The following is an 11,147-nucleotide window of genomic DNA, read 5'->3' on the forward strand; positions in this document are numbered from 1 at the left end:
TATGCTTATGTCTGGTGAGCCTCAACGCACCAGTTATCATACAACATCTCTTATCTCGGCGCTCATCTGTGCTTCAGCACCCACTGCACAATTGTCTTAAATAGGAGAGATTGAAGACATTGAAGGTTAAGCTCTCAGACCTTGGTCTGTGTCACATTGCCTGCAGTACAAAGCAGAAGTTTTTTTTTTTTTTTTCTTTCTTTTTTTCTTTTCAGTCTTCAACCTGCTAACCACAACACAGGAAAGCAGTGTAGATAGACAGGAAGGAGCTGCAGCATGAAGCAGTGGCTCCCAGCAACTACTGAGTTATGATGACTTCAACTGCTGTGTGTTTGAGACTTGTTTAATGTGCTCATTAGTCCTGTGCTAGATTTCATTCCTTAGCTGTTCCTCAAACTCGAAATTGTCCTACGTCTGCTTTCATGAGAATTATGGTGTTACAATATAAAACATCCGTTTGGGCTGCGTGTTCCTTCCTTTGACACCTATAGACAACTTCGACAAACCCATGGTGAGTTGCCTGAGTTCTGTGGTCTCACACTGCAGCTTGGATTTTTTTTTCTTTTACCTTAACAGCTGCAGATGTTTTCAAAAACTGACTTTAGCCATTAACTGTGCTTCACTTTGCTATAAGCTACTGGAACCTCATAATTTTCTTGTTTTGTTTCATTTACATCTGCTACACATGGCGTTTTCCTTTGCTGTTCAATGCTGCCATGCTAGTTATTTTTTGCTGGTTGCTGATGATGATAATTGTGTAAATTTTACTTGCTCCTCTGTATTTACTGGGTGTTCAACACGGTCAGTCTCGCCAACTTATTTACACTTAGTTAAGTGTTCATTAAGGCGTCTTGTCTGTAAACTTGACAGAGGAAGTTGGAGAGCTGTCTTGATGTATTTGAGGTCTGGGTTTTTTGAATTAGCTTCCTTTGTGAGAATTACGTGATCAGCAGCAAACCACACAGGAAGGCATTTGCGATTTCCCGTGTCTCAGTAAAACATCAAACCTAATTTAAATTTATCTTTGCAGTACTCCTACTGCAGCTATAAACTAATAATAAACTATTTATATACTGCAATAAAATATGCTTTACAAAAGATAAAAAAAGGTCCCAGGTTAAAGTCAAATAGGGAGCTAGAAGAAGTGTCACTGTTGTGAGAGTGTTATGTTATGACACTGAAAGTGTGAAATGTAAGGTCATTAATGGCATGTAATTCCCAGCATGCCTTCCCCACCTTCAACTTGAGGCCTAATCAACCAGATTAATTGAAAACACCTGTGCAGGGCCTTTAAACTGTATTCTTACAGCCAATCTGCAGTTTAGAAATGTATAGGCTATAAGTGATATTTTTCTAATAATGTATCAAATGACAATATGGAAACAATTTGAAAGGAGTCACACAGCGATGAACCTAAAGAGAGTTGGACGAGACCAAAACAGAGGTAAAAGAGAGTGAGTATTGGACCTACATTCATCAGGTGTTTGGAGAGACAACCCCAAATGAAGGCTAAAGTTACTCCGTTGGATGTGGAAAATAAGCCACTATTTACTAACACGTTGGCCATACCAACTTTAAAAGAGTTATTTGTATGTTTCACTATTGCTACATAGCGCGTTAGCATTAGCAGCTGTTTATTTACCAGTATAGAAGAAACATGAGTGTAGTACCAAACTTCATTCATTTCCTCACCAAGAGCTGTCTCCAGCATAGACTGTATATAAAAAGGTCTCCAGCAATGGAAAGCAATGCCAGTTCTAACTCTGTCTGTTGTCTCTGTCACGTCTTTTCTTCTGAAGTTAGCATGCTAACTAGCTAGGCCCGGCCCGTCTCTTCAAGCTCTGATAGGGACAAACTGTAGCTTCCAATCTGCCCTGAAATGACATATCTGAACACTAGATGGCTAAAGTGAACTGCAGCAGCAGTGTATGAATGGATTTTTTTTTTTCAAATATATATATATATACACACAAAACAATGGTGTGAACTTTGAGGAAAGAGAAGGGAAACCAAGTCATGGCCATACTCAAACCTGCATCTCGAACCTTGCAATAAAGCGACGACAATCAATTACATCAAATGCAGATCTGAAGTCAACAAGTAGCAGAATAGATGTTTTTCGTAAATATAGACTTTTCAGCACTGTGTTTGGCAAGGAAACAAGAAGTAATTTAAAAAAGATAGAAGTGGAGCCAATGAAAGTTGAGAATTGAATGTAAAGTAGTTTCAACATGCATTTTTTCCAACACCAAGTAGGCCTCAAATAATTCGTGTTGCTGATATCAAGGCTATTTTATCTTTCAGGCTGTATTAAGTCAGATTTCACAGTACTACTGCTGTCTCAGTTTCTTATGTAAAGAATTATGAATGAAAACTATGAAATGTGCTATACTAGTTAAGTTGGTGTGGAAAGAAAGCTGTATAGCCATCTGTTTGTTAGACCTGCCTCATTGAAATTCAACATTATCAGTGAAAGCAATAGGAGAAATTGTCCTGAATGAGAAATCTCATTTTGATATTCATTTACATTTGTTGCTTCTCAAGACATCCTGAATCAGTAATGCATGACCTAATGCAATTTATAGTAAATTCACATTTGGAGCCATCGGTTACAACTGGGATTGAAGTTCTTTGAAGATATTGAGGCCTTGGTTCATTTCTTCATGTTCCTTCCTCACAACCTGTAATGCCTTTTGTTGTTGTTGCACATGGTGGAAGTAATGCTGTTTCATATTGTTTAGACACAAACAGGAACACCTGGGGGCAGAAAATATCAAACTCTCTCATGGAGAGGAAGGCACATTACGATTCTATCCTGGACCGAAGCAAACGCATTACCTGGCAGGACGACTGCTACGTGGACCTTCAGTCTACGTCCTGCTCTCTCTCTTCACAAGCAGAAACAGAGGGTAAGAGTGTCTTTAACATTGTGGCTTCAGAGTGGGTAATGTCAGGAGCTGCTTTCAACTTTGAGTAGGCACCATACACAGAGACTAATGGAAAAAAAAAAACGTTGCAACGGAAAAACAACTATAACAGCAACTGTACAGTCCCAACTGTAGAGGGTGGGTAAAGACAGCAGTGTTTGGTCCTGACAATCAGTGGGTATAACAGCGTGACTAAAGGGAATTTACATGTATAAAGAAAAGTACATTAATTCAAAACAGAAGCCAGCCAAAGAATGATCTCCAGTTCTATTATAGTGAAGATTAATCATCATTTAAATTGACATTTCAGTGAGGGAACAAGAGCTGTGATAAATGACGTGATGAAATGACAATCTTTCATGGTGTAAGTTTGGCTTCCAAGTGTTCAGATCAGTCGTTTCTAGATAGTCTTTAAAGTCAAGTTGAAGAAGATTTTGAATTATATTGTGGGTTATTGTGTAGGGAAGACTGGTGAACACTGAGCTTGGTGGGCTTTTGAATGTGGTGGGTAAAAAAACTGTACAGTAAAAAAGTGTCTACGTCTTGGCTTGTGAGAAAAATGAAATGTGAAATTATAAAGGTCTAACTGGTGACTGATGTCAACTGCAAAGAGACTGGTTGGAATATGTCTCTCTCTCTGTCTATATATATATATATGTGTGTGTGTGAGAGAGACTGCGGGGGGGAAACTGTTCAGGAAGCTTTTAAGTGCTAGAAATTATTTTGATCTTTCTCAAGAATTGAACAACTCAGTTATTGAAACGATTACCTGGACAATTGCCACATGCATGCCAGGGAGAGCTTTTTACTGATGCCACTTTAGACAAAAGTAAATTTTTCAGGTGTCTATACTTTCAAATGAATGAATCTAAATGTGTGTTTGATTTTAGTTGGGTTGTAAGTAAAGCAGGCAGAGTTCCGGAAAGTTTTCTATTCTCTCCTAATTTTGCTGAAAACCTACATCTGATGTGTTTAAATGCCACTTGGTTTTATTGAAGACATTTTAAAAAACAGCTCAGCACGGAGATTCGGGTTAATTCAGTATGCTAACATGTTTACAATAGCAATGCTAACACACTGATGTTTAACAGGTTTGATGTTTACCATGTTCACCATCTAAGTTTAGCAGGTTAGAACACTTGCTAATTAGTACCAAACATAGTATAAGTGATAGTGCAGATGAGGGTGATGGGTATGTCATTAGTTTTGCAGGTATTTGGTCATAAACCAAAATATTGGATAAATTCAAGTTTATTGATGATGATGGCACTCAGGGAAAAGTCAGGGGGTTTGTACACACAATATCTAGTGTATGCTGTCTGTCCTGGAAGGAGGCTCCATCCTCTGTTGCTCCTCCTGAGGTTTCTTTCATCATTTCACCTATTTAAAGGTTTATTCGGCTCAGGTTTTCCTTATCAAATCAAGAGTCTACAGATATAGGGTGTCATATTTATATATATATATATATATATATATACAGTATATATATATACACACGTGTGATATTTGGCTATATATAAATAAAACTGTCTTGACTTGACTAACTTGTTAGGATTCATCCTCTGGGGATCATGAATACCTAGACGCTCATTGCTATCCATAGAGCCACGCCACCAGCATGACAAAAAGAAGAGAGATGGTGGTTGGAACAGGATTAGGAAAAAGGAGTGTGTTTGTGCACGTTATAGGGAGGATGATCAATATACAGTTTTTGGGGGTTTTTTGGGGGTTTTTTCTCGAAGAAACCATCAAATGAGCAGGATGAACCTGTCCATATGCATGAAATTCACAGTAAAGAGAAAAAGAAAAGAGAAATGAAAAAGAAGAACAGACATTTATCAGAATTACAGGTATGTTGCAACTGCATTACCCAATAGAAAAAGGAGAAGTACAAATGGTGAGGCAGTGAGGATCAAAAATGAGCCCTCAGACTCATGACGTCGCTTTTTAAAAATACATTTAATTGGAAAATGTATGTTCCTTATGTGCACATAATGCAAAACACCAGCATGTATCCTTTTATAAGTGTAGTGTAGAGTTTTTAGTGACTGGCAATGTTTTTTCAGGACTCTCTGCAATGAGATCTTTCCCAACGTGAAGAAGTATTACTCTGGGTCAGACTAAACTATTGTCATTGTTCCTTGTCAACCACAATATCATGACTTAAGAGTTTTCTCTGCTCTCTGCTCTGTTTTGGTTTAGATCTTAGCTGGATCAAAAAGCATCAAGACGAGCTGCGACGCTTCACTTCAGCCTCCTTCCTGGAGGAAATGTTAGCCCACCTGAGAAAGGTGAATGTGTTGAGTTCAGCTGAGGAGACCAAGATCAAGGAAGCGGGCCGGCTACAGGACCAGGTTAATATGCTCACAACTACAGTCAGTGGCAAGGACACTCAAGGCTCTGATGCCCTCCAGGGTTTCGTAGAGAGCTCAGATTCTCAGGTGGCCCAGCTCATCATAAACCACGGTAAGGGACTTGAAATGGGATTTGATCTCTGTGTTGGTAATTCATTTAAAGCATGAAGGAAAAACTGTTATCAGCAAGTAGTTTAGGCATCCAGTTGCTCAAATGGTAGAACAGATCATGCAGTAATAGCAGGGGGTGGTGGTTTGATTCTTTAATTCCTGTACAGTCACAAACTGCTCCTCATGAGCTGTTCGCTGCTGTCTTCAGTGTATGTGTGAGAGTAAATGTAACATGCTGTGAAGCACTTTGCACCAGTGCTATGTAAATGCATTTCATTTCCTGCTCCAACTTCCTGGCAAACAATAAAAAAACCTATTTCTTTCAATTACTATTTTAACTAACTAATCATTTTTCTCATCACTGACACTAACCTCAGTTAACTTTTTTAACAGATTACATGGTGAAGGAGCACAAAGAGGTGCTTTTACGTCGATATGAGCAGTGCAGAGACAGAGATTCAGTCAGCTGCCCCAAATTGAACATCTCGGCAAGAACCTTACTTCTGGTCGACGGACTTTCTGACATCCAGCAAAAGGAGCATGACCTGATGCAAGTTGGGGCGACTCAAGGAGGGAAAAGAAATCATCTCAGACAGCTGGGGCTGGCCAAGCTTTTGGAGCCCCTGACGCGGGTCAGTTTGCCTCCCAGGGTCTCTCTCACAGTTGGAGTCGCCGGTATTGGCAAGACCACCTGGGTCAGACACTTCATCAGACAGTGGAGCCAAGGGGCCATCTATTCAGATGTGAGCTTCGTCTTACCTTTTACCTTTTGTCAGCTGAACTCACTGGAGAAGCTTTCAGCTGAGAAATTGGTAAAAATGGCTTTTCCTCATTTAACAGACCCCAATCTGGTCTTGAGCAGCTCCTGTCGGACACTGCTCATACTTGATGGTTTGGATGAATTCCGCTGCACATTAAATTTTTCTGATGCAGCACCCTGCAGTGACCCGAAGAAAGAAGTGTCCATTGACGACTTAATTACTAACATCATCCGGGGGAATCTGCTGCCTGACGTAGCAGTGTGGGTGACTTCCAGGCCGGGAGTGGCCTCGCTCATCCCAGGAGGACTGGTAGACAGGGTGACTGAGATCCCAGGATTCAGCCCAAAGGACATCCAGATCTTCCTAAACCACCACTTCTCCGAGAAGGATTTCGCCAGCAAAATATGGGCACACTTGGAGTCCCATAAGATCTTAATGGTGATGTGCTACATACCATGCATTTGCTGGATAGTAGCTGATACTCTCATGTACATCATGCAGAGTGAAACACAGGAGAGCCTTCCAAGGACTTGCACTGAGCTTTACGCCCACTTCTGTTCCATGAAGGCAGAAGTAGGCGAACCAAGAGGCAGGGAGCCTGTGAAAACGGAGCAGCTTCATGGAAGCAATCGTAAACTGCTGGGGAATCTTGGACGACTGGCATTTTATGGGCTCCTCAAACACAAGTACACCTTCAGTGAGCAGGACCTCAGGGCCTATGGGATAGATCTACTGTTAACTCAAGGCAGTCTTGGTGCAGGAATTCTTGTTCGGGAGGAGTCAGCCATATACACAACCTATCGGTTCACACATCTGACTCTGCAGGAGTTTCTTGCAGCTACTTTCTACCATATCTCCTCCAAGCGAGCCATCTTTGACTTGTTCTCAGAGAGCACCATGTCCTGGCCTAAGATCGGTTTCCAGAATCACTTCAGAAGTGCCTTTCAGCATGCACAACAGGCTGAAGAAGGTCATTTGGATGTGTTTGTGCGCTTCCTGACAGGCCTGCTGTGCCCAGTGGCACTGAAACCTCTCGCTGGGCTTTTGGCCCTTGGGAAAGATGATGGAAATCAGAAGGGCTGGGCAGCAGGATTTTTACAAGGCCTCTTGGACAGCGGGGGTGCTGTGGTGTCCCTGCGTGCAGTCAACCTGGCTTATTGTTTACAAGAACTGCAACACACAGAGCTGTTGAGGAATGTAGAGGATGATTTACGGCTTGGTAGTCTGGCAGGGAAGTTAAGTCGGGCTCATTGTGTTGTGCTGGGCTACCTGCTGCATGTGTCTCCAGAGTGCAGCGAACAGACCAACCTTACAGGCTCTCTGAACTACGCCACAGTGAAATGTTTGCTCCCACAGTTGCTGTACTGCAGCCATCTCAGGTCAGGTCCCCAAAGCACTGTCTCCCAAGAAACTAAGATTCAGGAGACGGATTGAAGGGTGAAACTCACGTTGTTTTATGTTCAACAGGTTGGAGAATAATCACTTCAAAGATGATGTCATGGAATTGCTGGGAAGCCTCCTGAGCGCCAAAGACTGCCATATTCAGAAGATAAGGTGAGGTCACACTTACATTTCTCACTCCTTATTGAGGTAAAGCATCATCTGAAGAACATTTTACAGACCTCTATCAAATGAAGTTGCCTGATTGCTCACATACAGTACATGGTGAAACTTTAATTATGATTTGGTGTTCGTCTTGTTGAACACAAGGGTGTCAGAGATGCTCAGTGATTATTCTGCGGTTGTAGGATTGTCATTAATATTTTGCACCATATGATTGTAACCACTTTTATTCACCCCCTCAGTTTGGCAGAAAACGCCATCAGCAACAAAGGAGCCAAAGCACTGAGCCGAGCCCTGTTGGTGAACCGGACACTAATTTCTCTCAAGTGAGATCTTTTTGTTTCTTTTGACATATGATTCAGTACAACTGAATTAAGTGAACGAACATAACCTTTGGAGTTCATAAGAGGGAAACTGGTATGCTTCTCCCGCACTAAGCTTAAGTTGGGTGCCTAAAGAAAAAAAAACTACAATGTCAAAGTTTCCCAAAAGCAGATCATGCTATACTATAGTATAAACCACTGCATGCTTAAAGCTACACAAGACATGTTTGCTTGTTGGCAGCGTATATATGACAGATACAGACAGGTGACAAATTAAAGGAAAAACCTGAAAAATGAGTGAAGAAACAGGATGACAGTGCCTCCATCCATCGGGCACGAGGCGTCACTGAATGATTTGATGAGTATGAAAATGATATGGCCCAACACCTTACTAAGACATACTTCCTTTCATTTTTCACGTGTGTGTGTATGTTCTGGTGAACAGCTGTTAAATATACTATTAATGGTAATATAATATTTGATAAACATTTTGTTGAATACTTCCTAGTCTGTGTAGTTTTATATTATAGCACACCAAAATTACAAGGGAGGCAAAAGTTCCAAAATTGCACCTTCTTGCAGCTATTTTGGAGAAACATAATTCACTCGCAGATTTCGACTTACTTATTACTTTGAGGTGAAGTGGTGTTCTGTAGATATTGGTCCCTGAAGTTCACTTGTGCATTTTTTTTAGATGACAATTTTGTCTTATATACTGCAGCTTTTAGAAGTAAAAGTCACAGTTTGTGCTTATCTCCTAGTCCCTGAATTGCTGTAGTTCTTATGGTCTATGTCTTCATATTTCACAGGCATATAAATTGTTATATAGTGTTTAAATTACTACTGTACATTGCTTTACATCATCTAACCATCTATTTATAATTTAGTCTCCGGAACAACAATATCGGCTCCAAAGGTGCAAAGTTCCTGGCAGAAGCTCTGAAAATGAACCAAGTCCTGGTATCGATCAAGTGAGTGTAATTGCTATAGATTTTGGTTTATGCACACAGTGATCCTACAAAATGCCAGGATAACATTTGATGTTCTTAACCCCAGCTTCCAGAACAATGCCATTGAGGAGGAAGGAGCTCAGGCCCTTGCAGAAGTATTGCAGTGCAACCGCAAATTGGTGTCGCTGAAGTGAGTATTGTCTGTGCTTCACTTGTGTTGGTTGCATGTCCTGTTTATATTATATTACGAAGAATCAGTGAATTTCTCTTTCATGCATGTATTGATTCAGTGTACGGAAGAATACAATTGGAGCAGGTGGAGCCAAGAGGATTGCGAATGCACTGAAGACAAACCGGACTCTCACAAAGCTGATGTAATCTTATTTTCATATATGCACTTACTCTACTGGTCTCAACTATATCATACTGTACCTGCTATTTAGCTGTTATAATTATGCAAACATATTATACATTCAGTTCAGTGGATTAAAGACTTCAAGCTGTTTGTATTTTTCTATATTCTTGACATTTCGTCGTAGATGTTTAGGAGTAAAGTAGCTCACTAATAGACTAACGTTTTGCTCGTTTACCACTGAACCTGTTTTGGGTTACATATTATCCCTCGCGATGAATGAAATTCTTAATCTGCTCAGTCTGTTTTTGTTCTCATCTCCAGCCTTTGTAGCAACCAGCTTGGGGACAAAGGAACAGTGGCCCTGGCAGAGGCTTTGACACTCAACCACACTCTGCTCTCGCTTCAGTCAGTACCTTCTACACAAGAATGCATTGTAGCCTCCACATCACCCATCACCTTCTATTCAGAAGTCTAATCCATTTTCACATTGAGTTATTATACTTTGGTTCATATTTATATACTGTCTTACTTTTTGCAGACTTCAGAGTAACTCGATCAGCAACAGGGGGATGACTGCCTTAACCAAAGCACTCAGGCTGAACCGTGGCCTTGTCTCCTTAAAGTGAGTGTTAAAGTTGAAGCTTCTCGCTGTTTGACTGGATAGCTTTCCTGCGAGACTAATATCTGTAATCACACTTAGTGGCGTAAAATCGATACTACTCCTCTATCTGCCCAGTAAATGTAGAGAGCCATAAGTCCTGATGTGAAGTCCAGGACGGCCTTTGCTCCACAGTGCGAGCTCTCCTTCAGCATTTCATTCCTGCCTGTCTTTATTTTATAGTTGTAATTATAGATGACATGAGTTGCTGGTTGAGGGATTAGAGAGAGCCAAGCTACTTGGTGCCTCCTTTCCCCAGTCTTTATGCAATGCTAAGCTAAGCTGTAGCTTCTTAATTACTATACAACATGAGAGTGTATTGATCTCTTCTCTTTAAAAAAAGAATATAATATATCCCAAAATGTCAAACTATTCCTTTAGAAAAATAGCCATTAATACGATATTGGGACTAAATAAATACTGTATGTTAATTAATACTAGTCAATACGATACGACACTGACAGTGAGAGTTCCTTGGCATGGAGATTGTTGGGAATACTGTGACTTCTTAACCCTTCCGTTCCTTTTCCATGTATTTCCTCTGTGTGGTTAGTTTAAGGGAGAACTCCATCGGGGTGGAGGGAGCAAAGAACATGGCCCATGCCCTCCATGAGAACAACTCTCTACAGGACCTGGAGTAAGTCGCCTCATTAATAGCAGTACATCGTGTAATGCTCCACAGAGGCATGGTAATATCCGACTGTTCAGTAAATGTCGCTCCCCCAGACTATGTTGTGTCACTCAGGGCTATTGCATGATGGAAAACTCAAGACATTTGGTGACATTGTCCACTTAACAGTCATGGTATTAATCTATTCCAGTTTTTATGATCATTTGTGTAATCACCTTTTCCCAATTAAAGTGAGAGGGATTTTCAAACTTGAAAGCCACATGTTTTACACATAACGTGAACGAGAATGAAGTATTTCACACTCTTCTGTAATACCTAACCTTGTGCTTGTGTTTTTCACAGTATTCTGTCTCTTTTTCACTCTGTAGTTAATGTGTGTGTTTGTGTGTGTGTGTGTGTGTGTGTGTGTGTGTGTGTGCATTCCAGTCTCACAGCCAACCTCTTGCATGATGATGGTGTTCAGGCTATAGCTGGCGCAATCAAGTTTAATCAAGGCCTCACCTCTCTGCAGTAA

At 40.8% G+C, this 11,147-nt stretch overlaps 1 protein-coding gene across 1 annotated transcript; it reads left to right on the forward strand.

Moving 5' to 3' along the window:
- Window positions 1–316: 316 nt before the first annotated feature.
- LOC111219638 (NLR family CARD domain-containing protein 3-like) lies at window positions 317–11,147 on the forward strand. The gene is made up of 13 exons (XM_022742352.1): window positions 317–511; window positions 2,742–2,909; window positions 5,130–5,393; window positions 5,786–7,532; window positions 7,621–7,707; window positions 7,959–8,042; window positions 8,927–9,010; window positions 9,096–9,179; window positions 9,280–9,363; window positions 9,666–9,749; window positions 9,883–9,966; window positions 10,556–10,639; window positions 11,060–11,147. Exons 2-13 carry the CDS (start codon window positions 2,786–2,788, stop codon window positions 11,145–11,147), a joined length of 2,898 nt encoding a protein of 965 aa, XP_022598073.1. The 5' UTR covers window positions 317–511; window positions 2,742–2,785.

Source organism: Seriola dumerili, unplaced genomic scaffold (assembly GCF_002260705.1).
Source record: "Seriola dumerili isolate Sdu_G_001 unplaced genomic scaffold, Sdu_1.0 BDQW01000068.1, whole genome shotgun sequence".
NCBI classification, from domain to species: Eukaryota; Metazoa; Chordata; class Actinopteri; order Carangiformes; family Carangidae; genus Seriola; species Seriola dumerili.

Coding starts and splice junctions, on each gene's coding strand:
- LOC111219638 (XM_022742352.1), top strand. CDS start 2,786: ATGGAGAGGAAGGCACATTACGATTCTATCCTGGACCGAAGCAAACGC. Junction 9,011..9,095: donor CAAGTCCTGGTATCGATCAA/GTGAGTGTAATT, acceptor TCTTAACCCCAG/CTTCCAGAACAATGCCATTG. Junction 9,180..9,279: donor CGCAAATTGGTGTCGCTGAA/GTGAGTATTGTC, acceptor GTATTGATTCAG/TGTACGGAAGAATACAATTG.